The 27,784-nt window shown below is 51.6% G+C and overlaps 8 protein-coding genes across 8 annotated transcripts; 4 read left to right on the top strand and 4 right to left on the bottom strand.

Annotated features, from left to right (window-relative positions):
• Nucleotides 1–275: 275 nt before the first annotated feature.
• Nucleotides 276–1,847, top strand: BCR38DRAFT_482264 (acyltransferase; the record flags this gene model as incomplete). The annotated part of the gene is made up of 1 exon (XM_040863478.1): nt 276–1,847. One exon carries the CDS (start codon nt 276–278, stop codon nt 1,845–1,847), a length of 1,572 nt encoding a protein of 523 aa, XP_040719065.1.
• Nucleotides 1,848–4,352: 2,505 nt separating this feature from the next.
• On the bottom strand, nt 4,353–5,135 carry BCR38DRAFT_406675 (uncharacterized protein; the record flags this gene model as incomplete). The annotated part of the gene is made up of 1 exon (XM_040858078.1): nt 4,353–5,135. The coding sequence occupies one exon, from the start codon at nt 5,133–5,135 to the stop codon at nt 4,353–4,355; it is 783 nt and encodes a 260-aa protein (XP_040719064.1).
• Nucleotides 5,136–7,239: 2,104 nt separating this feature from the next.
• On the top strand, nt 7,240–10,922 carry BCR38DRAFT_336207 (SWI/SNF family of DNA-dependent ATPase; the record flags this gene model as incomplete). The annotated part of the gene is made up of 4 exons (XM_040855433.1): nt 7,240–7,329; nt 7,434–7,601; nt 7,767–10,736; nt 10,791–10,922. The coding sequence occupies 4 exons, from the start codon at nt 7,240–7,242 to the stop codon at nt 10,920–10,922; spliced, it is 3,360 nt and encodes a 1,119-aa protein (XP_040719063.1).
• A 1,180-nt stretch (nt 10,923–12,102) lies between these two features.
• Nucleotides 12,103–13,298, bottom strand: BCR38DRAFT_336050 (WD40-repeat-containing domain protein; the record flags this gene model as incomplete). Its single annotated transcript, XM_040855427.1, has 4 exons — nt 12,103–12,588; nt 12,662–13,142; nt 13,198–13,220; nt 13,272–13,298. The coding sequence occupies 4 exons, from the start codon at nt 13,296–13,298 to the stop codon at nt 12,103–12,105; spliced, it is 1,017 nt and encodes a 338-aa protein (XP_040719062.1).
• A 1,556-nt stretch (nt 13,299–14,854) lies between these two features.
• Nucleotides 14,855–19,144, bottom strand: BCR38DRAFT_406672 (uncharacterized protein; the record flags this gene model as incomplete). Its single annotated transcript, XM_040858077.1, has 1 exon — nt 14,855–19,144. One exon carries the CDS (start codon nt 19,142–19,144, stop codon nt 14,855–14,857), a length of 4,290 nt encoding a protein of 1,429 aa, XP_040719061.1.
• Nucleotides 19,145–20,108: 964 nt separating this feature from the next.
• On the top strand, nt 20,109–21,473 carry BCR38DRAFT_424291 (uncharacterized protein). The gene has a single exon (XM_040859644.1). It carries the CDS (start codon nt 20,454–20,456, stop codon nt 21,345–21,347), a length of 894 nt encoding a protein of 297 aa, XP_040719060.1. The 5' UTR covers nt 20,109–20,453; the 3' UTR covers nt 21,348–21,473.
• A 605-nt stretch (nt 21,474–22,078) lies between these two features.
• Nucleotides 22,079–23,486, bottom strand: BCR38DRAFT_334662 (uncharacterized protein; the record flags this gene model as incomplete). Its single annotated transcript, XM_040855337.1, has 2 exons — nt 22,079–23,161; nt 23,250–23,486. 2 exons carry the CDS (start codon nt 23,484–23,486, stop codon nt 22,079–22,081), a joined length of 1,320 nt encoding a protein of 439 aa, XP_040719059.1.
• Nucleotides 23,487–24,638: 1,152 nt separating this feature from the next.
• On the top strand, nt 24,639–27,224 carry BCR38DRAFT_424287 (cytochrome P450). The gene is made up of 4 exons (XM_040859643.1): nt 24,639–25,095; nt 25,161–25,257; nt 25,314–25,906; nt 25,960–27,224. The coding sequence occupies exons 1-4, from the start codon at nt 24,972–24,974 to the stop codon at nt 27,033–27,035; spliced, it is 1,890 nt and encodes a 629-aa protein (XP_040719058.1). The 5' UTR covers nt 24,639–24,971; the 3' UTR covers nt 27,036–27,224.
• Nucleotides 27,225–27,784: the final 560 nt, after the last annotated feature.

Here is a 27,784-nt window from a genome sequence, read left to right as displayed (position 1 = left end):
ACCCAGTAGCAACTTGTCAGCAAGCAAGGCGGTAGCATACATACTCCACGACAAGCTCCACGCGGCAGCCATGGAAATGGTTGAGGCGAGGTCTTGTCACAGGTCGGCTTGGCTCAACCCATCCGTCGGCAAAGTTGCCGAGAGGACTATCGTGTCTAAATCATTTACTCTCACCACTTCCGCAGCTCGTTCAACATCTTTTGACTTTATTTCGTACCCGGCGGTGATGACCCTCCGTAAATCTCTTTGCTCTCATCTTCCCACATTGCCGGACAATGTACGGATATGCTGCTTCCAAGTTTTCCCTCTCCCACGAGGAGAAGCTGTCTTTAATCGAGGAGAAGTCGCTATCTGATGTGGAAAGCGAGAGCGGCCGGGCGGATATAGAGACTCGATTCTCGACGCGGAGATGGATCACAAGCGCAAAGTCATACTGTAAAGCAGTACGGTTCTCATCATGGAGCTCCACGATATTACGGACGGCAATCTTCCTGACACCCAGCTTCGTACATCACCGACTTACCCGCGAGCGCTCACGGAACGATAGAATTGGGCCAACAGCCTACTTGGATGGCATGCGAGGCTTAGCCGCGCTCTTCGTTTTCTTCTGTCATTACTTTTATACGGCATTCGCAATAGCAGAAGGATGGGGTCATAACAACGCAAACTACGAAATATGGAAGCTCCCTTTTGTCCGGTTACTTGTCAGTGGACCAACCATGGTCTGCCTTTTCTTTGTTATTTCAGGGTACGCCCTATCGTTGAAGCCGTTGAAGCAAATTCGCAGTCGCACATTCGACGGCTTTGCCGCTACGATGTCATCGTTCGTCTTCAGGCGGGGCTTTCGACTCTTCCTTCCCACGACCATTTCTACATTCATGGTTCTCATCCTCCTCCAGCTCGGCTTCTACGAACACAATCAGGAGTTCGCCAACGACAAACAATTCTTCAGAAACGTTGTCGAATTCCATCCGCAGCGCAAAGAGACGCTCAACGACGAGCTTTCTCGTTGGGGCACCGAAATGTTCAACTTTGTCCATGTTTGGGGCTGGGAGAAGTTTGGCGGAAGCACGGGTTATGATGTGCATCTATGGACCATACCCGTGGAGTACCGGTGCTCCATGATGCTGTTCCTTGTGTTGTTCGGGCTGGCAAGGCTACGAACTGGACTGCGCTTCCTTTGTCTGGCAGGAATCTCCTGGTTTGTCCTACGAAACGATCGATGGGAGATGTTCCTGTTCCTGGCTGGTATGGGCCTAGCTGAATTGGACATAATCCGTGGAGCACACAACCCGCCGCCTTCGCAAACATCCGCGAGATCCATACTCCCTTTCGAGGAGACGCCATCTACGCGGAAACGATGCCCCAAGGCATTGATGTGGATCGTTTTATCGATCCCGGCCTTGTATCTAATGTGCGAACCCGACTTGGGGACCGAAGGCATGCCAGGCTGGCAGTTCTTGGGCACCCTGATTCCAGAATGGTTTTCCGACAAGTACCGATACTGGCAGATGATCGGATCTGTCATATTCGTCTTCTGCGTCGCACGCTCACCCCAGTGGCAGAGCGTCTTCAACACCTCGTTCGTACAATATTTTGGGCGCATCAGCTACGCCATCTACCTGATGCACGGCCCCGTCATGCACACGATCGGATATATCATTGAAAAATGGGCCTGGAGCTTGACCGGCACCGAAGGTTACGCATACAACACCGGTTTCATCCTCGCCAGTTTCATCAACATTCCTTTGGTCATCTGGGCGGCTGACGTCTTCTGGCGAGGCGTTGATGCACCCACTGTCAGGTTTACGAAATGGTTGGAGAGCAAGGTTGTTATTTTGGATTAGATATCAGAGCAGAGCAAATTTTCAGCAGTGCGTGTGTATCTTCATTGATTTAGGTCGATTGCATTTGATACCCATGGCTACCACGGACGGTTCAATTGTGCGACAAAGGCATCGAGAAGCCCAGACAGAGCTTGTAACACTAAATTGGAAAATACGGAGGACATGGGATCTATGGAACAAATACGACTGGTTAGGAAGCATTCTCGGGGAATGGGTAGGATGGCATGGCGTCTCTATGCGCAGCGTTCGGTTGTTGTGCGAGTTTGGTTATTGCCTAAATCTAGTAAGCTTGCTTCTGTTGTTGAATTCGAACGAATTACCGTCTGCAAGCTCCTCCCAGGACTCTTAGCAAACCGAAAACAGTAGACTTGTCTTGGAGGTGGCAAGTTGATGCGCCCCTAGGCGTCATGAATCTGCCGGTGGATTCGACGAATGGGAATATCCCGCTGTTGGCTTCAAGTTGTCACTGTGATGAATCGGAAATGAATCCACTACCAAGGGCAATTTGAGGGTCATGGAGTTCGCCCAACAAACCAAGAGTTTCACTTTGATCATCCAAATTCCATCCCTTCCTTCCTTACCACTAGCGGGTCCTGCTGACTCAATTGGTGACGGTACAAACCTTCAATGGGTGGCACTTCTATTTGTGGTATGCCGCGGTAGTGGCTGAATGTGCAAGGGAATGGGATGTTGTTGGTGCTTGTGATATAAAGGCTGGGTAGAGACGTGGATGTAGACATATCTCGTTTAGTAAAGACTTCGGCCGAGAAATGTGTCCGGAAGATTTGAAGCAATACGGCCATTTTTGACAGCGGCTACTGGTAAGTATATGGCGATGAGGACTTCCTTGTTTTCTCCTAACTCATCGGATAACCCACTTACTGGTATATATGGAATTCTTCGCTCCAAAATTCGACCTAGAAGAGATTGCGCAAGGCACACACCCATTGCCTCTAGTATCGACAGGACCGGAACATGGTAAGTTACCTTTGTCCCCAAGCGTAATCCTCATTTATTTTCAGATACAGATCAGCCTAACACGTGCACCCAGACCAAAGCATCGAAACCGAAATCTCACCTACACCAACAGCATCCTCGGCTCCACTTGGCCCGATGTCTCCAAGCCGGAAACCGTCGTCCCCTCCCCTGTCTGGCAAGACCTTCCTATCTTGGGGATGCACCACACCACTCCGAACTATTCCCTAGCTTCGTTCTCCCAATCCTGCACTGACTGCCCGCACACCATGTACCTCTTCTAAGTTGTCCGCGATGGTGTGCCGCTCGCCGTTTGGGCAGGGGATGTGGTGGCGTATATCTATAATAACGATTGTGATAATGGAACTAAGGGGAGCAGTGGTGATGGTGGAGGAGTCCGAGCTAATCAGCAATACCGCGGCCGCTGGGGATGCCGGAGACGATGGTAGGGCTTTCGGCGAGGAGTGATAATATCAAGGAGGAAGATGGTTGATGGGAGTGGTAAATACAGAGGTGATGATGAAGTGATGATATAGCGTGTATGTAGATGATGATTTAACCAAATTCAAGCCTTGTATTCATTACCTTTACTATCTGTTAAAGCGCTCAGATTCACCTACCTACCGCGTTACCTTGAACCCAGTTCCAACAGCGCTACACTACTCATAGACAAATAAGTGGAAAACCTATAAACGTACTTCAAGTTAATCATAATCTTGTAAAAAGGACGTTCGCTGTGTGGTATGTTATAGTAGCAAGGATGTGCTGAGCTGATAGTGAACAAGGTAAAAGACAAGCAAGTTATGTACGCAGAGTCTCTGGGTTTTCTGTACCTTCAAGTTACTCTAAGCCTTCAAAACTGAAGCCCAACCACTAAACCAGAGAGATGCCATGGTGTAACAAGCCCTTTTTGATTTGGAAGAATGTCTACCAACTCTAGTTTGCTTGGTACATCAATGCACGAAAAGAAGAAAAGGAATTATATATCGTATAGTGCCAGTGTCTTCTATGCCACACATGCCCGGTATTACCGATAGCTACAACTGGAGAACACATGCCCAATCTCTTCCCTTCGGCTTCACAACCTCCATAATCTACACCACTTGCACGCTTACAGTTGGAGAATTGAGTGCCATCAGCATTTGCTGATGATATTGGGGTTCAGGCTATGTACAAATCGCAGGTGATAGATACCTGCGGACTCTTCGAGCAAGTACCCAAAGAGCCACATAGTCGTCGTATGGAGACAACGTCAGCGCTATAGTTATCTTGTAGGAGTGAAGACCCCCTGACCGATGCAGCCTCCTCGAAGGAGCCAAAATATTGACCGCTAGATAACTCCTCAAATGCCCTTCCCACCCCTTGTGCCGCGCCGTGCCATGCCCAAGCCCTGTCATGAATGGATCGTAAAGAGACATGCTCAGCGTCATTTATCTATTCCCGTTGGGTATCGGAAGGAGAAGGGACCCGTTGCAATCCAGAATCGCTCGCTGGTGGTATGGACATCCATCAAAGATCCATACATGCATATCATGCGTGACGACTCCGTTTCCCTCCGCCGCTACCGAACATGTCCTTGCCCCCTATGCTTCCCAGGTCGAATATCTCAGCGAAGTTGATCTTGCGTTTCTGTCCGGCTCCTCGGCCGAGGTGATTTGCTGTTCTCGGCCTTTGACCCGATCGGTGATTTCGTGGACGTGGTTGAGATGTAGGTTGATGGATTACGTTTTCGTTGTTCCGGTCTGAGAGGTCGAGGTTGGCCATGTTCAAATCGGAATCTTGGGGGTACATCATGGAAGACTGGAATGTGAAATTGTCCTGGGTAGGTACAACAATCGGTGGCTGCTGAGGTACTGTAACCGGGCTTACTGTTGCTGCGGGGCTGGTTTGAGCTATTATTGTCGCTGGAGGAGCCGAGTCGGCTCGCATTTCAGGCTCTGGGCGGACTGTTATTGTCGAGGTTGTGTTGGTTGACCGATACAGTTCGGGTGACGACACGGTCTCAGGCTTGTCGCTCTCATCTTCGCTCTCGGCTGTCTGAGCGTCCCTGCTGCCCTCTAGTCGCTCGGTGGCCCAACGTCGGATCTGCCAGCCTTCTCCGTCGCTGAGACCGAGGCGTTGCTTATCGAGGAAGGACAGGAGGTCATCGAGACAGTCCTGGTACCCATCGGAGCGGGCCTTGGTCTGGGCTGCCGCTGACGTCTTATATAGCTTAGTTACCGACAGGGCAGCCGTCTTGAAGATGTCGAGCAGCTGTTCGGGGGAGTCGTTGGCTGACCCCTTAGCCGGCGACGATCCTCTCAGCGCGTCCATGATGGTTTGCAGTTGAGAACAACTGATGTCCTCGACAAAAATTGGCTTTATGGTTTTCGTAGTGGCAGTGGGCAAGCCCGACGGCAAATGACGATGCTTTTCTCTCCTCTTCTTCTGTTGTTGGTAGTGGGGCCTGTGCGAAGGAGTGGGCCAGCTACAGGTGGGATGCTATCCTTGCCAATCACTGGTTGTATTGCCGCTATCACGTTTACCAATCTAGATGATCAAGATGAGGAAATGACCGAGAGGTGTTGCATTCGAGGACAACGGGTATCAGGAGAATACGGTGTGCAATGAAGGGTGATAAAAGAATGAAGTTGTCAGCTGAGGGTTGATGACTGTAGCGGCAGTGGCAGTCAGGTGAGGTAGGTCGCTAAATCGCTATGACAGTTGATGACCTTGTTGGAGAAAGTCACATCGGCAGTCGGCCACAAACCGTGGCACTTGCACCCCTCGGTCCGTTTAACCTCCGAAGCAACAAGGCCCCAAAGGCCCCATCTTGAACCCTACGGTTGAAGATGATGGAATAAAAATTGTGGTGAACCCGGGCTTCGACGATTATTCCATAACTCAATCTTGGGGATGACTACTCTTGCATAGAGTCGTCGGGGAAGACTAGAGAACTAGATGCATCAAAGACGAGCACCAAGGTCGATTTGACTGTTGACATTCAGTACATTGAAAGTCTTTGTCCCAGCGATACGGTCGCCGAAGCGAGGTGCGAAACAATTGGCCGACGTCATTTCCGTCCGGCGGACCTATGTACCGATGGACCGTGCTTGGCCGCCGGTTCCTGACTTACAGTGATTTTAAATATTAAAGACCGGGGTTCGCCATAGACTTGAGTATCAAAGTCACATCAGTTTCCTAATGCTATAAACGAGTCACCAGGCTTCCGAGGCATAAAGTGGTTGACTGCGATATAGTTGGCTCGCATATTATGTTGAAGCCTTTTGTCAAGTATTTTCGGAAGTCGGGTCCGCAGATTGGCATTGGAGGCATTTGAACGGGGGAGATGCCGGATACAGTCCCACATGTTGTAGGTCTTCAAGACTAAGATGAATGATAACACGTCGAGTGATTTATGCCCTTAATCGATCTCAATCTAAACCTAAATCTACCGAAACATCTTGGTTAAGAAAATCACTCTGCTCTGCCACTTTGTCGTCTATGCATTGATCCTAATAGATAATAGTCCCCATGACTATAGTCACTTCGGATGTACCTAAGCCAGTCTAAACTAAATACAGATACAGCTCACAGATAAACACCTCGTGGTTAAGCCTGTACTTATGAATACGAGTGGGAGACGAGTTGTTCTTGTGCAGGTCTGGAATGTAGCTCATCCTATGCTGGGCGTTTGCCTAGCACAATCAGATTGAAGCCTGCAACCTTAACAGCCAAATTTTTGAGACTGCCATGTACAACTTGAAAAGCGACTTTGAAATCCATTACCACATAGTAGTTGCGAGACTTTAATCGAGGTGAATATGTGTTAAGCAACTAGATGCACATTGACTTGTCGCCAGTTGGCCGGGTGTATAGTCCTAGTATAGAGTATACAACAGTTTATAGCCAAGTAATGTCCAGAAACACTCCTGCCAATGTCATGTGGTTTCAAGGCCTAGATTTGACCCTTCGTTGGTGGGTTTGAAGTGAATTCAGTCGGCAGTGCCTCCTTTACGTCTGGATAGTGGGGGCAATAGCGTAGCCTTTGAATGCTCCTCCCCTTCGTTAGGTGTTGTCCACGGGTAATAGGAGCTTGGGGCAGGAACGGTCGGAAAAACCAAGGCCGTGCTCACCAATTAGTCCAAAATCCTTACTTCTCAATGCCGCTAGGCCTTATTGGGAGGATTAGAGTTGTTCGAGATTCTGAACAAGCCCACTCTCTCTTTTTCCTGACCTCTACCCCATCACCTCCAGTCAGCTCGATCATTCTCGACTTTCTTGCCGTGTTTGGTCACTTTCCCTCCCCAAAAATTCCAGGCCATCAAGAAACATCATTTGGCACCATCTCAAGCATTTTGAGGGATCGCGTCACCACTTACACCGAGCGCGTCTAAGTCGCGTTGAGTGTTCACAGAAGCGACAACCACATCACACAATGGCTCCTTCACGATCACGGCCCAGCGCTGTTGACACCGACACCTCCATGTCGGATGCCGCAGAGCCTGTTATACACGCCGACGAAATGGTAAGTCCGCACAGATTATGCCCTTCATTTCGAGGCGCCGTCTCGCGACGGGCCCTCACTTACAAGCTACAAACCATTACATCCGATGCTAACTTGGTAATCAGGAGGTTGATGAGACACCCGACTACACTGACTCCGACACCAATCCCAACACGACAGCAAGTAGTGTTGCTGGGGACCACATGTTGGACGGCCGCAAGAAGCGATCAGAGGCAAACCAGCTACGCAGAAGCATCTTCGGCAAGAAACACGACGCATTGGGCGAGTCAAAGGTAAAGTCGCTCTTTCCAATCTTCTCTACTGATAACAGGTTGAGCTGGGTAAAACTCTGCTGAATATGCGAACTTGGCATGCCCAGCGCGTATTTCGTCGTTTGCATGCAGCTCTGCTCTGCGCGAAGCCCGTGGAATGGCGTTGCTGACCCGATCCAACCTTAGGAAGACGATAGCATTCGCAGGTTCCGTTACCTCCTGGGATTGACGGATCTTTTTCGACACTTCATCGAGACGAATCCCAACCCAAAGATCCGCGAGATCATGGTCGAGATCGATCGCCAGAATGAGGAAGCCAGCAAGGCCGGAAAAAAGGGCTCCCGCCAAGGTGGCGCAGGCAGTAGCCGCGGACGCCGTACGGAAGCTGAAGAAGACGCTGAATTATTGAAGGATGAAAGAGTCGGAGGCTCGGCGGAAACCGTGTTCCGCGAATCACCCCCATTCATTCAGGGCACCATGAGAGACTATCAAGTTGCTGGCCTCAACTGGATGATATCCTTACACGAGAACGGTATTTCGGGTATTCTTGCGGACGAGATGGGCTTGGGCAAGACTCTACAAACCATTTCATTCTTGGGTTACTTGCGACATATTATGGATATCAAGGGTCCCCATCTGATTACGGTGCCGAAGTCCACCCTCGACAATTGGAAGCGCGAGTTTGAGAGATGGACGCCCGAGGTCAACGTTCTCGTTCTGCAAGGCGCCAAGGAGGAGCGACACAATCTGATCAATGAACGCCTCATCGACGAGAAGTTCGACGTTTGCATCACCAGCTACGAAATGATCCTTCGAGAGAAGTCCCATCTGAAGAAGTTTGCTTGGGAATACATCATCATTGATGAGGCACATCGGATCAAGAACGAGGAATCTTCCTTGTCGCAAGTTATTCGTATGTTCAACTCACGAAACCGACTTCTCATCACAGGAACGCCTCTGCAGAACAACCTTCACGAGCTCTGGGCGCTTCTCAACTTCCTGCTTCCTGACGTCTTCGGTGAGTCGGAAGCCTTTGACCAATGGTTCTCGGGCCAAGACCAGGATCAGGACACAGTGGTCCAGCAACTTCACCGTGTGCTTCGACCGTTCTTGCTGCGACGTGTCAAGGCCGATGTGGAGAAGAGCTTACTTCCGAAAAAGGAGATCAACCTTTACATCGGCATGGCGGAGATGCAGGTGAAGTGGTACCAGAAGATTCTTGAGAAGGATATCGACGCTGTAAATGGTGCTGGCGGCAAGCGGGAATCCAAGACTCGACTGCTCAACATCGTGATGCAGCTTCGCAAGTGCTGCAACCACCCATATCTCTTCGAAGGGGCCGAACCTGGACCACCGTACACAACTGACGAACACTTGGTCTACAATTCGGGGAAGATGGCACTTCTGGATAAGCTCTTGGGCAGGATGAAGAAACAGGGCAGCCGAGTTCTTATTTTCTCGCAGATGAGTCGTTTGCTTGATATTCTGGAAGACTACTGCGTTTTCCGAGAGTACAAGTACTGCCGCATCGATGGTGGCACAGCACATGAGGATCGTATTGCTGCCATCGATGAATACAACAAACCTGGTTCTGAGAAGTTCATTTTCCTTCTGACCACGAGAGCCGGTGGCCTAGGCATCAACTTAACTTCCGCCGACATCGTCGTGCTTTACGACAGCGACTGGAATCCTCAGGCCGATCTTCAGGCTATGGATCGAGCTCACCGTATTGGTCAGACCAAACAGGTTGTCGTATACAGATTCGTGACCGAACACGCCATTGAGGAAAAGGTTCTCGAGCGGGCTGCACAAAAACTCCGTCTTGACCAGCTTGTCATCCAGCAAGGCCGTGCTCACCCCGGTGCCAAGGGACCTGCAGCCAAGGACGAGCTCCTGAGTATGATCCAGCATGGTGCTGAAGCCGTGTTTCAGACTAAAGGCGCCACTGGATTGGCTGCAAAGGGGACTGATCTAAACGACGATGACATTGAAGCCATCCTAGCAAAGGGCGAAAATCGAACCAAGGAGCTCAACAGTAGATACGAGAAGCTTGGACTTGACGATCTACAGAAATTCACCTCGGAATCTGCGTACGAGTGGAACGGCGAGACCTTCGGAGGTAAAAAGAAGGAGGATGGCCCCTTACTTTGGATCGAGCCCGCCAAACGCGAGCGAAAAGAACAGTCATATTCCGTCGATAAGTTCTACAGACAAGCAATTTACGGCACCAGCACCAAGGCCGAAGCCAAGCCCAAGGCTCCCAAGGCCCCACGACAAACCCCGTGTCATGACTATCAATTCTATCCTGCCAGACTTCGTGAGCTACAGGAACGGGAGACGGCATGGTATCGCAAAGAGATCGGATACAAGATTCCGTTGCCAGATGGTGATGATGAGAATTTGTCGGAGCGGGAGGCAGAGCGTGCGCTCGATCAGCAAGAGATCGATGACGCCGTGGCACTAACTGAAGAAGAGCAGGAAGAGAAGATGGTCCTGTCGGGCCAGGGCTTCGGTGACTGGAACAGGCGTGATTTCCAGCAGTTCATCAATGGATCTGCGAAATACGGCAAGAACAACTTCGAGCGAATTGCGGACGAAGTCGACAGCAAAACGGCAGCCGAGGTCAAGGCTTACGCCAAGGTATTCTGGCAACGATATACAGAGATTGCCGATTACACCAAGTATCTAGCCGTCATTGACGCTGGCGAGGAGCGTAGAAGCAAGACGGAACACCAGCGCAAGATGCTCCGCAAGAAGATGGGGCAGTACCGAGTGCCTCTGCAGCAGATGAAGATCAACTATTCGGTATCCACGACCAACAAGAAGGTTTATACGGAAGAGGAGGATCGCTTCTTACTTGTGTTGCTCGACAAGTATGGCGTCGATACGGAGGGTATCCATGAGCGCATTCGCGATGAGATTCGCGACAGCCCCTTGTTCCGGTTTGACTGGTTCTTCCTCAGCCGTACACCGATTGAGATCAGCCGTCGCTGCACCACGCTTCTCACGACCATTGTGAAGGAATTCGAGGACGTTCACCCGACGAAGAATGGTGTCAACGGCAAGGGCAAGCGCGAGCCCGACGACGAAGAGAACGATGAGGATAGCATCCTTGGCATGGCTCCAGCAAAGAAGAAGACGAAGAACGGTGTCAAGGTATGTAAAGAGCCGGTCCAACTTAATCTGCAATGGCAGCTAACATGACAACAGAACAAGGCGCTTGATAACGTTAAGGGCAGCAAGGCAAACTCCGCTAACACTTCTTCACGGGCATCTAGTGTTGCATCAACGACGTCTGCCTCGGTGTCCAAGGCGGCTAAGGGCAAGGGGAAGAAGAAGTGAGCCGTTGAGCCGCTGTAAGTTTTTTGTCATGGTGGAAACGGAAGTTTTGGCTGTCACACGACTACACGACTGGAGCAAGCCGTATTTGCTTTGAGCTTGCGTTTGACTTGTTGCATGGTAGAATGTTTCGGCTGCCAAGATGACAGTGTTGCGAAAAACACCAAGGGACACGGGTGACGGCGTTTGAGTTTTTGCGATTTGCTTTTTGTAAAGGTCCCTGGATGAGCTCCAATGGACAATTTGACGAACCTCTTCCTCCTATGTACTAGACACAGCAAAGGGCGGCGACTAGGAAGCCTATGTGGAACCAAGTGAGGTCTGAAGGTGACGAGGCGTGACGATGGTTATTAGAACTGGCTCATGGCAAAATGTACGGTACTGGTTTGCGCGTTGCGGAATGAACAAACCTTCTGGACATGAGTCATTATGTGCCGAGGTACACAGTGAATATTGTGCTAATGGTAGCGGTCTTGGTGGTCACTGGGACTGATGGACTGACTGACTGGCTGACTGACTTGAGGTTTTGAATAGCAAGCATCAGGGCCTTGTTCAGTGTAAGAAGCGGGTTCATTATGCGGCACGAGGTTCCAAGGCTCTGCAAGGGCTCTCGGTTCAATATTCCATACATTCAAATTTGGGGGCAGAGTTGTTTCTACACAGCTATCATTTCCTTCTAGACCCATAACGTTGGCCGTCTGCCACCCACTAGTGCAACGCTTGAGGACAAGTAAGCATCGATTGTGCCTCGGGGCCTGGCTCTGCCGTCTGTCCTTTCCGCTGATGTAACGCTCCAAGGCAGGCAAGCATGAATTCGCCCGAGGCAGGCGGGCAGGCTCGAAATCGGATCTCGGTGCTTCTTCATTGAGCATCAGAAGCTTCTTTACATAGGCTCCTCAGTGGTAGAAAAGTAGGTAGCCATCTTTATTACCGTCAGAACGCCACTCCATCTACATACCGGAGTGGTTCTTCCCAGCCTAATTTTAGATCGAGTCTGCTTTGCCTTTTAATTTTTCTTTCCTCGCAGAAAAAGAAAAAAGGCCAAAATCCACCAACGCCAGACCCAGATGCAAGAGCAATGAATTTTGCTAACTACATACAACCAACGCCTGAAGCCAGCCACGCGCGCTCACGCCCATCCAATCGTACCGATTCGGTTTGCCTCGCAAGAGAACGAAAGAATTTACAGTCGGTTCTGGTTCTGTCGTTCTCGCTCGACCTCGTAGAGAAAGTCGAAGTATCCCTTATCGAAGTGGTGGATGCGCACGTAACCGTCCTCACCGCCACTGGCGTAGCTCTTTCCCGTCGGATCGGCAGCCACTGTGTTCAAAGGACCGAAGTGGCCTCTTACACGGCCAATCTCGTCCTCGAAGATCTTGTGGTAGAAGCGCGCCTCGAACTTGCCCTGGCGTGCCGAGGTGGTTGTTACGTCCATGGCGGCTTGTCCACCGCCTAGCAGAACGTAGTCTTTCTTGGGTGTAATGGCGGCGCTGTTCAGGGGGGTATCGGCGGGGTACGTCTTCAGGACCTCGAGATCCCGTGCTGCGATCAGCTTGGCGGTTTTGTCTTTGGATGCGGTGATAAAGTAAGTCCGGTCAGGGGACCATTGGAGGTCTGTGACTTGCATGCCGAGCTCGTGTACGGGGAAGTTGTCTAGTTGCTCGCCGGTCTAGAGGGTTCTACTATCAGCACGACTAGCTCATGGAAGACGGGAAGAGGGACGCTGCATGGATGCTTCTTACCTTGGCATCGTACTGACTGACACTGCCATCCTCATGGCCAGCAATGATGTACTTGTTCAGATAGCTCCACCCGGCAACAGTAGCCTTGCTCTCGTCGCACACAATAGTCAACTCCTTCTCATCGCTCTGCTCAGCGTTGACATCAGGAATGATGTTGAGCACGACGATCGTACCCAAGTGTCCCATGCGCTTCTCGGTAACGCCCAGCAGCTGGGTGCTGTCCTCGTTGAACTCGACACGCTTAACGGCGGTCGGGAACTCCCAAGTTTTGAGACATTTGCCTGTCTTGACCTCCCACAGCTTGATGGTGTTGTCGGCGCTGCCCGAGGCGATGAAGGTCGAGGTGTGGTCCACATCAACCGTCCAGATGGCACCCTGGTGGCCCTTGTACGTGCCTAGTCGCTCACCGTTGTGGGAGAACCACACGCAGATATTCTGGTCCTTGGAGACGGAGAAGAGCAGGTCGCCGTCGGGGTTGAACCTGCGAAGAGGGTCAGTTTATGGTGGGGTAAACGGTCGAGTTAGGCGTTACGAACTTGATCTGGGTCAGAGCCCGTTCCTAGCAGACATTAGTACATGGACCGCAAATTTTGGCACAGATACAACTTACATGGCCAGAAAGAAGAATAGGTCTCATCTTCGCGGTTGTTCTGGTGTTCTTGATGATCTTCGCGATGGCTGCTGTCCTTCGCTTGCCACAGATTTTTGACTGTGGGCGTGGGGCAGCAGGTGCAATCGCTAGTATAACCGGTGATTTGCCGCTTTGTCCAAGATATACACGTGATGACTGCAGCTTCCTGTTATTGCAACTTTGAGGATGCTTCACTTCTTAAATTGGATGCACTACGAGATCATTCTAGGGGGAAATTACCAGGGAAGGGTCTGATAATTTGCCCATGGAATCCAGAGTCCTGCATCTGTCGAGCAGGAGTCATCGGTTGACTCACTCAACCCCAGTCTCAAGATTCGCTCCAGTCGTAGACTCGACTCTTCTTTCTACATACAGACCTCGCACGAGTGGCGCAGTCGAGTATTGCTCATCTTGACGAATTCGCCAAGTCTGTCCATTCCCTGATTCAGGATAAATCTCCGTAAACGCGCTGAAAACCCCCGTTTCCCCTTTAGTCAGAACTCATACTCTGGGACCCGGGTTGAGTCACTCCAGCCACTTTTACAAAGGGTGGAAGCACTGCTCAATGGCCGCTTGGTGGTGGCATGCATGGATGTGGGCGATTAAGATATGTGTGAGGTGTTATCGGAAGTTGATGACTCTAGCAACCAACCATTTCGGCATTATCGGCGGCAACGCCGCAGCTCTAGACAACCCAAGGCTCTTGTGCGTAAGTTCAGTATTGGCTCGTATCCATGTCCATAGCCCCGGGAATACGCCCTGCGAGTATATGCAAAAGCCAAACTGGCTCCTGATCGTCTGACCAACCGTTTTGTCAAGTCTAGCTGCGGAATGATGCTCAATATTGACTGCCAGGCTATGCTGTTGAAATGCCTGAGAAAAATGCATGGAATCTGGCACGGCATGATGCTTATTGTCGCTTGTTGCCTTGACCTTCACTTCAGGGTATGGCAAGGAGTTAAGATGTTAACTTGACCTCCACGTACCACTCCCAGTCACAGCCGTTGTTCCACACAATGTTGGACCTTATAGGCAACACCCAGCGGGTTGGCTGTCACTTGGCGAAAGGAGCACGAGATGTGGTCAGAGATCTTAGGGGAATATCATGTGTTTTCATTGGACATCTAAACTGACTAGTCAGGGCACCCAGCGGTGCTGGCTGTCTCCCTATCTATATATCGCTTGTTTTGGTTGGTTATTCGTATACTCATTCTTCCGAGCCAAAAAGTGGCTCTAACAAACCTGTAATTTCACATATGAACCCTACTTGAGTGAGTAGGCCACCTGCTCATCTACCTCATCTGCCATTCTGGAGTGTCTAACCCTTCCAAACCGGACATACTCGACAGTTCCAACTCGCCCGACATGGTTGAAGATAACGCTCCGAGCCCGTTGCTTGGGAATTATGCCGCAAAGCAAACGGTATGATACATTTCGCAACAACCGGTAAATACTGCATGCCTGTCAACTCCTGAGCTTCATATCCCTTGGCCCATGCTATATGCTTTTCATGCTTGACCGAAAATACAATCCTATACGCCGTAGTTCACACTGCCTCAAGCTCAAGTAGAAGATACGGCCACTTTCTGAGGCTCGGAGTGCTTCATAACCCCTTCAGAGTTGTCGTGGGCTTGCTTCTCTCCTGTAACTTGCCCCGATGCTCCTACGTTCACTTCAAAGGGTTTGCTGGGGCTCTCCATGGCTCGCTTCTGTCCGGGAGCCTGCTCGCTAGGCCTGACACTCGGTTGGGTAAGCGGTACCTGAGAACCCCCAAGTGCTTGTTTTGAAATGTGCTCGACAGCCCCGACACTCGGTTGAGCTGGCAGTTGCGAGCTTTCCATTGCCGGTTTCTGCCCAACAATCTGCTCAATCGCCCCAGCGCTTGGCTGCGTTGTTGGAGGCGGAGGCGGCGCCGGGCTGGCCGTTGCTGGTTTAGGAATAGTATTGTTGGTAGCTGATGTTGTACTTGGCCCAGCGGGGTGAGGTGGAGGGGGCGTGGCAGAAGCCGAGTTCTGGCGAACGAGGAACGGGGCTGGACGAGCTACCGGGTTTGCGGTAGGCCGAGCGATGCCAAATGTCGACGGACGCGTGAAATTTGGTCTGGGCACGGCTGGGATGGGGGGTTTGCTTAGCGTTGATGTCGGAGCCGTTGCCGCGGGGATGACAGGAGCTGGTGCTACGGACGTAGAAGAAGCTGGCGCGGTGCTGTTCCCCTGCAACAAAGCAGTGGTGGCTGAGGGGGTGGGTGTCAAGGTCTGGCCGAGTGCTGGGGACGCAGATGATACCTGGCATGCAGCCTGAGTCGATGGCTGCGATGGTTGAGCCGACGGTGCTTGTGTTGCTGCGGGGCTTGACGGCGGTTGATTTGCAAAGTTCTTGCGGACTTCATTGATGGCTTTCGTGGCAGATTCAAAAATTAGCTTGTCAACCGGTTCGAAGCCAGGGACGGGGACCGCGTTCGGCAAGCCTTGCGCACGCTTGATGGCTGCGTCGACAACAGCCTCGGCTTGGCTGATCTTGCTCTTTAGGGCATTGACCATGTTGTCCTTGACAGCCTTCAGACGTCTTTGGATTTCGGCCTCGACTGTTGTTGCCGGGGCCGGGCTTCGGCTTGGTACGGGAATAGGAGTCGACTGCTTGGCGGCTGCTGGGGTAGCCGACGTGGTGCCACGATGTCTATTCGCCTTATCATTGAGTATCTGCTGCACACCAGGAATGAGCGCCTTCTCCACGTTCTCAAAGCCCGGTATCGTTGCTTGCGCAGGTAGGCCGAGCGCCCGGTTGACGGCCGTTTCGATGATCTGACTAGCTTTCGGCGTCTGTTTCGACAGGATAGCCATCATATTATTCTTGAATTCGGCGATTGCTTTGTGCATCTCTGGGGTTAGCGTTGGTTGATTGAGCGCTGCGGGAATAGTAGGAGCTCTCGGTGGTTGCGACTGAGGGATCGAGTTGTTGGTAGGCTGTGACACGGGAGCTGCCGGTGGGGCATGTGGGTTGGGACCTGAGGTTTCCGTCTTGATAGCCTGGTTGGCCGGGGGCGGTGGCCTTGCATATGGAGAGCTGTAGGTACTCTGTTGCGGTACTGGTGCCTGTCTCGAGAGGAGAGAAGAACCCAGCCCAACCGGCGGCTGTGCTGGAGCTGGCGCTGGAGTTTGACCTGCATATGCATGCTGGCCGGGCGGCGCGCTGTACTGCTGAGCAGCATGGGCACCGGATGGCTGGTAGCTTCCATGGGCTTGGTTGTTGGAAGGATACGCAGGTGCTGGCAATCCATGCGTAAAGTCCAAAGATCCTTGTTGCATGTAGTTACCACCGTGGAAGTACTGCTGCTGTTGCAGGTGAGGCGGTAGAATCGAATGCCCCATGGGTCCCTCAGGCGAATTTGCTTTACGCTTCTTGCCTGCGTCGAGCTCAATTCCGGGCACACGAGACCACAGGCTTGTTTCGTCATCTTTCTTAAAGGCCTCATTGCCAATAAGATTGTGGCGTACGCTGCTTTCCCATCCTTTGGTCTCTGCAGAAAAGTAGAACCACGGGTGCTTGGCCATGATCCTTTTGTATATCTGCTTGAGGGTCAGACCTTCGGCAGGCCCTGCTATCAAGGCATCTTCAATCAGAAGAGAGTAATTCCGGGTCGGCTTCTGCAACTGATCCTCGGTGAAGTCTTCCCGGTTTAGCTCCAAAGGAGGAGACTTGGGCCGGACTTTCTTGTCGTTCTTCTTCTCCTTCGAGCGCCTTTCGCCATCGGATCCTTCTTCGCCATCTTCTCTCTTGCGTTTGGTATATTTGCGTTTTTCTGGCTTGTCACCGTCCTCGGGGAGCGGGTTCTTTCTTGGACGACCAACTGGACGCTTGATCTTCTCGCCAGGTGGTTCTTGTGGCAGTGTCTTCTTTGAAGTTTCCATCAACTGCTTCTTAAGCAAGCGACGCTCTCTCTTGGACATGATACCGTCTTTTGGCGGTCTGCCTGGTCCACGCCTTCGAGGGAGCTGAGGCAAGATGAACTCGAGCTGTTGCCCGTCATCTCCTTCCGCTGACTGCATGACAATATCACCGTCATGTTCACACGGGGCGTCCTGGTCGTCGTCCATTATATCCGACTTGTTATCAGGAGCATTGTGATCGTTACCTTCGATCAGCGTAGTGATTTCATGCTCACGCTGGCGCTCGCGCTCATGCTCGTGCTCGTTCACGCCCTGACGCTCTTCTTCAATTTCACCTTCGCCACCATCAGACCCAATAATAGGCGTAGGCACGTTTTCAACGTCGGAGAGCTCGTCACTAGTGTCATTGAATTTCCGGTGATCGGAATGCTCAAAGTCGAAACTCATCTCCTTCCCACCAACCGAACAACGTTTGCTAGAAGTCTCCTCTTCGTGCAAGTCCTCTGCACCAGTCTTGCCAAACTCAACGCCGTTTACAATGAACATCATCTCGACATCCTTAACCTGCAGGCGAACTCCACTGCGCAGGGTAACGGGCTGCACCAAGCTGTTGTGGTGTATTTCGTCGCAGAAGAACCCATTACGATGGAGCGAGATGGCTTCGAAGACCCCTTTCTTCTCGTTAAACTGAATCTTCATATGTCTCCTCGAGATTTTCTTCGTTTTTTCAGCGATGTTAGGTCCTGGGGAATGAATTCCGAGGAAATGCGATTGCAAGTGCGACGGGGCCATGGTGTCAAGGTCGACAGGTGCAGCGCCTTCTGTGAATGAGATATACTGCCGATCGAGCTTAGCAGGACGGTCCTCGCTATGGCCCTGGATGTCGCCATTACGAGAAGGGCCTCCGGAGCTCAGCGGCCGCCGACGCTTGATTGGGCGAGCATTATTCTCGTCGTCCGATTCGGGGCCCAGCATTCCTCCTTCTTCGCTGATGTAGGATTTGTTGTACCTGCCCCTGCTCCTTTCCAGGGGGGTTGGCGGAGGCAAGCCTTGCCTTGCGCACTCGTCGATCCTGCGCTGGAAAGCCTCTTCTCGACGCTCATCCTTGCGAGCTTGAAACATGGCTTTCTGATCACGGCCAATCACGACTTCATATGTAGTCATTTGGAAGGTGCTATCCTTAAACTCAATCCGGGCAAAGGACTCCAGTCGCTGTAGTCTCTGACCAGCACTGGCAGAAGCGCTGGCCACTTCTCCACTCCCCGTGACTACATCACTATCTTGCGTGTAGGAGGCTTGTAGAGATATCTCGGAGGGGGCAACGGCCATCGGGTAGTCGTTGACTAGCTGCGCAGCGCTGGCCTGCGCCAAAGACGATAGCATATAAGCGTTTGGATCTACGCTCCCCAAAGACTCATGCCGAGACGACATCATTCCGATGTTTGCAGCTGGATAACTCTCGTCGTCGTCGACGATCGCGACGGCTGCACGCAGTTGATGTTGCATCTTCTGAACTTGCTGCAAGTTCTGCGACAATTGAATCAACGATTGAGGGTGGCCCAGATCCATAGCGGAGGCTGAGCCGGTCGAAGGGGAAACAAGTTCGGCTGGATCTGGTTCAACCATGAAACTGTGTGCAGAAACGTGGGCCAAATCCTGAGCTTGTCGGTTGGTGGTAGGATGTTGATCGGAGAGTTTGGGCAGTTCATCCTCGGCAGCATTGTCGCCACTGATGGAATGAACGGCCGTGACTGCGGGCGTCGAGAGGGGGGATACAGTGGGTGGTGAAGGCATGAAGTGGTCGTCGTGAAGGCCTGGCTGAAGGGGCGCATTCGCATTCGAACCTTCTTCATCATCGATGTTCATCGCGGTGGTCGCGGTGGTCGCTGCAGCGAAGGGCGGCGGTGGGGCAGCGGATGGCGACCTGCCGCCATTGTCGGCGGCAGCGGCGTTGGTCGAAGTCATCGCTGGTCCAAGTTACAGACAGCTCCTTCATTGCCGACGTACCGCAGAGTTGGTTGGGGGTTGGCGATTGTCGAGAGTCCAGTCAATGACAAGAGTTGTCGGACTCGACCGACCGCAAAGTCGAAAAATGCCTGACAATTCCACACCTCCGCGCCAGAATCCCTGCCGGGCTTGTTGCAAGTCTTGCCTGCCGATTGGCTGCTCAAGATTCTCACCTCGATACCCATCGGCGTTTTGACTTTTTGAGCCCGACGGTAAATTTGGGGGAGCTTTGGCCATTTCCAGCCCCTCCTTCACCCACCGCTCTTCCCCAGGTTCGAAGTCGGTCTTTTATCCGACCAACTGGTCGTTCTCCAGAAATTGTGCTAGATCCAAGAGGCTCAAGACGAATAACAACCAGAAAAACGGAGTACGCATGGTCTCCCGATGATTCTGCTGTGTCAGCGGGCCTTTACAAGTCTCTGAATGGATAAACACGTGAGAAACACCTCGTCCCATTCGCAGTTTCCCACCTCCGATAACAGGAGCTATTCGAAATGTAGTGGCGTTATCCCCACTTGGTTGTGTTCACTACACTGCATAGTTTCAAAGTTGGGAATATCCCTAATTGGGGGCGAGACATGTTTCGGTGTACATAATCTATACGTTTGCTACAGCACCGTTTACACTTTCATCCTTCGAAGACATCTTTCGTTGTCCAGGCCTCTGCCAAGAGCTCGTAAGCTTCGAAGACTATGTGCTTGCATACACTCACAGACAATCCCATGCGACCGTCTTGACTGTTGTTTCTTGGGCAGCGGCGTTGAATCCAGCCGCCAGTTGACCATTCACTTGGTGGCCTATACGTCATGGTGCGGGCAAGCTTGGGACAGGGGTTCTGCCAACGGTTCATCCCACCATTAGCCAAGTTCTGGTAACTGGCCGAATGCCTCTTAGCTCTTTTCAGCAACTATCCTACCGTGGCGTTGGTACGGGTTATCTCAGACCTATGATTGGTCCTTATCCATATTACTATTCTAACCTAGGAACCAGAGGATACTCTGGTTTGACGTGATGAGTGCAGGGTACGGACGAGTCGGGTGATGTCAACTCGCGACGTTCTGGCAAATATAGACGGTTTGCGTGCCAGGTTCTAAACCAACCTAGGTTCTCCTATGTGTTCCACTACATCAATTTGCTATAGCTTCATATCTCATGTTAGCTCATCTACAGTAAGTAGTGTTTCGGGTTCGACGTCTTGGGACATCATTATTATATAAGGACCACCGTCAAATCCATTACAATTGGCCGTACCATATAATCTGCATCAATGAAGGACACACGTCCAGTAAGGGACCCCGAGTCTAAGACCACCCGCCCAGCACCCGAACATCTACCTTCAAACACCGATACTCTCCCTGAGAAATACCCGACCAAACAACAAGAGTCACGGGGGCAAGTTTACAATCACGTCCACCGCAACGCCTCCCACGCAAAGGACCGGTACACCAAAGCCAGCCCTGTAAACACAAGCAGACCAGACCGCAATGTCTCCTTCAGGTCTGGCCATCCCTCCACCAAGTCCACTAAACCTTCACGCCCAGGCTTCCAGACCGCCGCCAGCTTCCAGACGCACTACATGGAGATGCTGCTCAGCCTCGACACCATCCCGCGGCTACATAACATCCTCGTCTCCTTCTTCGCCTGGGTTCTCCTAGCTGGCTTCGTCGTCTGGCCCGGCACCTTCACCAGCATCGAGGATCTGACCGACGATCCAGAGGCATGGTCCAGTTCCGCAGCCAACGCCGTCCTCAACCGCGTCAAGAACGTGCCCCTCGTTATCGTGGGTGCTGTGTGCTGCACTGCCGGCACAACAGGGATGGTATGGTTGAGCGTGCGCTGGCGGAAGAACTACGTGTGGCTCCTGAACCGGCTGTTTTTGCCGGGCGCTATGAACGGGCTTGCGGGTCTGATCTCGACGTTGGTTACGGTGTATACTCAGGCGGATGGAGATTGGAGTATCATGGCTAAGATTACAGCGATCGTGGAAGGGTCTGCGCTGGGGATTTGCGGGTTGTTGTTTGTGATTTTCAATAATTTGTTGTTGAGATGGATCAAGATGAAGCATGGGCGTGAGGTCGAGAAGATGCAGGCTGAAGGCTTTCTGGAGAAGACGGAGAGGAAGCTACATGAGCCTGCTTTAGAACCTGGGAGTGTTGTGTAATCATCTTTTTTGTACATCCGATTTGAAATCTGCAGATTCTTGGCTTCCAAATGCTCGCAGGTCGAGTGTTGGTATCGGATGCAATATCTAGAGCTACAATGTAGAAAAATCTCCATGTTCAAAGAATTTTCTTTCTTATCAAAGCGAGCGTGTCTAATCGGTAGAGCTCAAGTTAGGTTGTGTAATTTGATTTTGTCTAAGATATGAGCAGACGAGAAGTAGTACCTACCCCTTTTCAGTATGCTTCGCCGTTTATCGAGTAGAACTAAAGAAACAACCAAGTGAAGTGACTGTAACATGGAAAAGTTGCCGTGCTGCCTTTTTCCCAGTATTATTTACTAGCAGAATATTCAGGTGCGGTTCGATGATATAGATAAAGCTCTAGATTAGTTCTGTCTAGGCAAACCACCTATTCAAATGCGGCAGTAAATACTTGCTCATTATACCACTCGCGCACACAATGGCTCTATTTGCTACTGTTCAAAGTGCAACCACTTTATATCGATCTACGCTGCAGCCATAAGATCTTCTCGTCGGAATAGGTCATACTCCTAGACTCGAGCACGGCACTTTAATGAGTGGCGACGAGAGCCTCGATCTGTCAATCCTGGAGGCGGCCCATGATCCAGTTTCTACATTTAATCAATCGTTTCTCATATTCTCGTGTTCCCAGTAACCCCTATGACATCGACACAGCAGCTTCTTACTTAAGCCTACAACTCTCCCAAACCTCAGCTGACCAACAACGGCATCCTCTCCAATCTCGATCCGTGCCTCCTCTGCACCCAGTCCGCAGCCCTATAAGCCCAATGACAGAATATGCCAGCCAAGAAGCCGACGGCGTCATTCTTGAAGGCGAGAATGCCCGCCGTCGTCATGAGCATCACGGTCCAGCGCTCCAGTCTCTCATCATCGGAAACATTTCTGTGCTTCTTGCTATTCTCCACGCTCGACTCCCACAAGTCGGAGGCTCCGTGGTTCAAGCTCTGCCCGACCTTAGCCAATTCCAAGCCCGCGGCTATGACCATGATTCCCAGCAGACTCTTGGGGAACCCAGCGAGTAGATCGAGCAATGTCTCACCGAAAACGAGCCCGAGGGTCAGCTTGAACAGCCCGAGTAAAATAATACTTGCCCCGCTGCGCGCTCCAAAGCGGTACTGCGCCGCTATTCCCCCGGCTCCATGGCACACGGGCATAGCACCGAACCAACAACCACACAAGTTCATTACCGCAACACTGATACCCAGCTGCGTCACACTTGGTGCAGGCAGATCCGGGAGCAAGTCCGCCGCCAACGCACTAGCAGCAATGACCGAGTTCAACGTCGTGAGCGGCAACTGGGCAATGCCCATACCAACCGCATCCGGACTCCATGAAGGCAGCGTCACGAACGGGCGCCAAATCCCAAACCAAGGCAAGTGCGGGTGGTGCGCATCATCAAAGCAGCAATCCGTGAGCAGAACCACGATGGCGAGCACAATACCCACGACGAAGACGACGAGGGCGTACGGGAAACGGGGCAGCTTCTGCGTGGCGATGAGAGCCAGGAAGGCGGCGATGGCCCAGATACGGTTGTCGAAGGGACAGCTGCGAACCCAGCTCAGTGGCTGCAGGAGCGAGGAGCCCGCGGATACGATGAGGGAGAGGCCCGCGCCGAATTGGATGCCTTTGATGACGGGGATGGGGATTGCGCGTGTGACCCAGTGCAGTAGGCCGGTTACACTGAGGAAGAGAACGATGATGGAGGTTACACTGCCGGCTGCAACGGTCTCGCGCAGGGAGGCGCGGGAGGCTATTGCTGCTGCCGCGATGGCCTGAGTGTGCTATCAGTTGACTAGTCTTCAAATTTTGACGTTTCTAAATATGTGACATCAAGAATTGCCTAGTTGATAATGAAAATACCTTCATAGGTTGCACAGGCAGCGGAACGCCAAACACGACGCCTGTAGCCAGGTTGAAGAAACCCGAGAAGACCAGCGTCGTAGACAGCGATATCGACCCGTTGATGGCCAGGGTGATCATGAGCGGCAGCAGCGTGCCGAGGTCGCCAAGCGCGCCCGAGATCTCTGCGAGGGGCTGCCGACGCAGTGTTGACACATTGTTGCGATGGAATCGCTTGATGTTGGAGAAAAATGGCATGATTGCTTCCGGCTCCACCTCCAAGAATACGAAAGTCAAGAATCGAGAGGAGGTTGTATTAAGGTTGCGTAGGGTTGGATCGATGGGCGTTCAAATAAAATGCTGATTCCTTGTGTCATGCCGGGCTAGGCCGTATGGCCCGCACCTAGCATCTTCGCTAAAAGAATGTTGATGTTGTCTGATGATCTGTCACACGTCAAACCGGCATTTATGTACATCATGTGGACAAAATAGTCCAGCGCATGTCCCAGTTATCACTAAATTTCGCGTCTCCAAAGACTGGGTATAGAATGCTAGGATCCTGGGATTAAACACGGTCCTTCAACAAGTATTGAGCCATATTTTTATATCCGTTGGAAGTATGAGTGCTCTCGCGCAAAGCAAAAAGGGTCTGGACCACACACGATGCATTGCGGCTTCAGCCGCCCATATGGATTGACACTATCTGGCTTTCTGCTTCTCCGGTCGAGCTGCCGGTGTTGCAATCCTTCCAGATACGACTGCGAGACAACCCTTGGGATGGGCTACCTAAGTAAAGCAAGATCCGACGGCTAGGGCGCTCGGCCTCGGAGGAATCTGTGGATGAGCATCGGTAGGGCGGCTGATGGAAGTTGTGCCACCGGGAGATACCTTGTAGTTAAAGACTTTCCTTTGATTGTTTTGACAGAGTTGTGTACTTTATAACAACATTGCTTCATTGAGCAGTCTGGTATCAAGGTCAGATATATGATGAAGGGTATGCTGATATTGCCGTTAGGAAGATCATCTGGAGAGCTGTCAACCTGCGGCAGTCTGTAATATTTATGATGCGTACTAAATGCAAAGCTGCCACACTTAATCTGCCATGTGGTCTTCCTGCATTGAATCCCGCGGATGGCTTGGCACTTTACCCATGCGAACGCTCATCCACTAATTTGAGGCATCGTAGTAGGTAGTATTCAAGTGCAATATTATAAAATTGTGCTGGTGAAGCACATTTCCATTGTCTTTACGGTGATTAGGAATAGTGTGGTGTCGTCTGGGAAAGTCCGTCATCACCCAGTTTCCTCAGGTTAGTGGCTCAATCAATCGGCGTCATTCCATAGGCGTGGATCAGCGGCCTTAGCGCACGGCTACCAGAGTACCCGAGCACAAAGAACACCTTCCACCCTCTTCACCAAGATGCCAGCAACAATGGCTCTAGTTGTGCGGCAAAATGCCGTCCACGTTTGCCATTCCGGTTGGCCACCTAGCTGTTTTCCAGACTCTCGCAACAGGTCACCCACAAAGAGTCTCCTCATGTATCTTGTGTGTGGGCTGAACAAGTGTTATCAAGTCCTGCTTCTCCCACCGCGTGTGCTTGAGAGTCCGCTGCTGAAACACGGAGCTCCTGGCGTGCGAGGACTCGAGTCTGAGACGGAAAGGTTATCACTTGGAAGTTTATTCGTTCAAACAACAAAAGCACTTTCTGCTTGTCTTTACAATTGAACGAGGCCGTAATCGAATATGGCATTGTCTGTGCTGCTACTGTTGAGCGCAGTGGTCGCCTACAGCATCTACAGGACCCTCACTCGCTTCATATCCAACCTAGCCGCCGCGAAGCGCACAGGCTTGCCTTACTATGTTATTCGTAAGTCAGCAAGCTACAGCTGCGGTTAAAACCCAGGCAACTGGACTGATACAACGTGCGTATAGCATGCAGCCCTTTCAACTGGACCGGGCAAGCATTCAGGTTCATCTACATGCCCTTGTGGAAACTCTTTCCACGGAGACATTGGGAAAATGTCCAGGTGTAGGATTTCCCCTTCAATGGCAGTTCGTGTCAGACAACTGACCTACTTAATGCAGGGTCTTGACAGCCGACTGGCACTACCGCGAGAATCACAGGATATTTGAGAAACTAGGCGACTCGTTCATAGTTATATCCCCAGGCCAAGTCATTCTGTATACCGAAAACGCCGAGGTCATCCACCAGATCACATCAAAGCGCGAGCAGTTCCCCAAGCCCACCGAATCCTACAAGCTCCTGTCGCAATACGGCGAAAACGTGGTAACAACCGAGGGGGCAGAGTGGCGCATGCATCGCAAGATCACCTCGGCCTCTTTCAACGAGAAGAACGCGGCACTTGTGTTCCACGAGTCGATAAACCAGACACAAGGCTTAGTTTCTCAGTGGCTGGGTCCCGATGACAAGGGAAACAAGACGATCAAGACGATTGAACATGATACAATGGCTCTAATGCTTCACATCATTGGCTATATTGGATTCGGCTTGAAGCTGCTTTGGCCGGTCGAAGAATTACCGCCTGACATCGACCCAAAGTTGGTCAAATACTCGACGCTTCACCCTCCAGCTGGGCATACAATGAATTTCGTCGATTCCTTGGCTAAGTCGTTGGAGAATATCATCATTCTGCTGATTGTACCACGATGGATATTGAGTAGGTAATCGCGTCTAGCTATGGATGAATTTGAAGCTGATGGTCAACTTCAGACCGATTGCCGTTCAAGAAGACGAAGGAGGCGGCTGAGGCGCAAAACAACTGCATGGGGTTTATGCACGAGTTCTTGCACGACAAAATCGACGATGTTAATCAGGGAAACAAAGAGGTCGGCATGGACATAATGGGACAACTGGTAAGGACGAGCTACGGCGAGAAAGCCAAGGGGGCCACGCTTACGGATTCGGAAATCATCGGAAACGCATTTGTCATGTTGGTTGCTGGACACGAAACGACAGCCAACATCATGAACTTTACGTTACTCGAACTCGCAAACAACCCGCCAGTTCAACGTGCACTCCAAAAAGACCTGGACAATCTCTTTGGCGATACTGACCCGCAGAAGTGGGATTATGAGTCGTGTATCAACCCCCTGATGGCGTCACTGGTGGCAGCTTGCATGAACGAAACACTCCGTATCGTTCCCCCAGTCGTCGATATCCCGAAGCGTGTCACCCCAGGGCAGGACCAAGCCATTGTTCGAGATGGGGAAAAGGTTGTCATTCCTCAAGACACGTTCATCGGCCTCACAGTCGCAGCCGTGCAGCGCAACCCCCGTTATTGGCCGTCGAAACCAAGCAAGATCACGGGCGCCGAGAATGACATGGACGACTGGGTGCCCGAGCGCTGGTACCGCACCGAAGCCACGGCCAGCGACGGCGACTGCATCGAGGGCGCGGACACTGAAGATTTTGGCGGATTCGCCGGCCCGGACACGAGTGCACAGCTCTTCCGGCCCGCGCAAGGCTCTTACATTCCCTTTTCGGCCGGTGCGCGGTCTTGCTTAGGGCGGCGCATAGCGCAGGTCGAGATGGTTGCGGCCCTCAGTGTTATATTTCAGAAATACAGTTTGGAGCTGGCGGTAGATGAATGGGCTAGCGACGACGAGGTGAAGCTCATGAGCAGGGAGCAGAAGGCCAAGGTGTACAAGAAAGCGCAGGGCAAGTCGAGAGAGGATATCAAATCTGCGACTAGTTTGCTTACGCTTAAGATGCACGGGAGTAAGGTCATCCCGGTGAGGTTAGTGAAGAGAGGGGAGGAGAGGTTTGTGAGTTGGTTGGAATCATAACGTGGGTCATGCGGTTCTGGTTGAGCTGGGATAGCCTGTGTGTTATTGTGAGGGCATTGGGTATAGCGAAGAACATGTATACTCCTCTATGGCATACATAGAATCCGAGCATACGTTGAGACATTAAGATCAGTCTACAAATGACCACGGCCTGGAGACATGCTGTGTGCATAGCCGGGAAGATGTGCGTAGCTATCACTGCAATTTTCACGGGATCTCCCTGTGTCGGATACTTGAGCAATTAGGTGGCGTTGAAGTGGTGTGTAATGTACCGCTGGAGCAGTTCATGGAGACTGTCGCAACATACGAGTAAACAACTCGGTCCAACTTTGACAGTTGTTTCGCAGAACTGACGACCTCAACATGGGATCGTCTGAGGTCTCCCCAGCCTCCCCAATTGCTACACAATTGGAACAAGAGCTCCTCTGTGTCTAGGTACCTACATACAAGGCATACAAGGGATATTGTATGCGGCAGCTGGGCGTCATTGGATGCAACACACTGGGAAGCTAACACGGAGAAAAGGTACAGAGGGTTTGCCCGTCATTGCCCCAATAGGCCAATAGAGCAACCAACACGACGTGAGCTTCTTTCGCACAAATGCTCCCAGCCACCCATTTCGCCGTCTTCCCTCCGCTCCACTCCACTCCGTCAGTCCCCCAGCTTGCCTAGTCTGCAGCGTCGCAGCTCCCCCAGTCTTGGTTCCTACCCAAAACAACACGCGAAAAGAAAACATAAACAACGCACCT

The sequence above is a fragment of the Pseudomassariella vexata genome (genome assembly GCF_002105095.1).
Source record: "Pseudomassariella vexata strain CBS 129021 chromosome Unknown BCR38scaffold_3, whole genome shotgun sequence".
Lineage (NCBI taxonomy): Eukaryota > Fungi > Ascomycota > Sordariomycetes > Amphisphaeriales > Pseudomassariaceae > Pseudomassariella > Pseudomassariella vexata.
The sequence above is the reverse complement of the archived record's forward strand: the minus strand, read 5'-3'. Positions and strand labels throughout refer to the sequence as shown.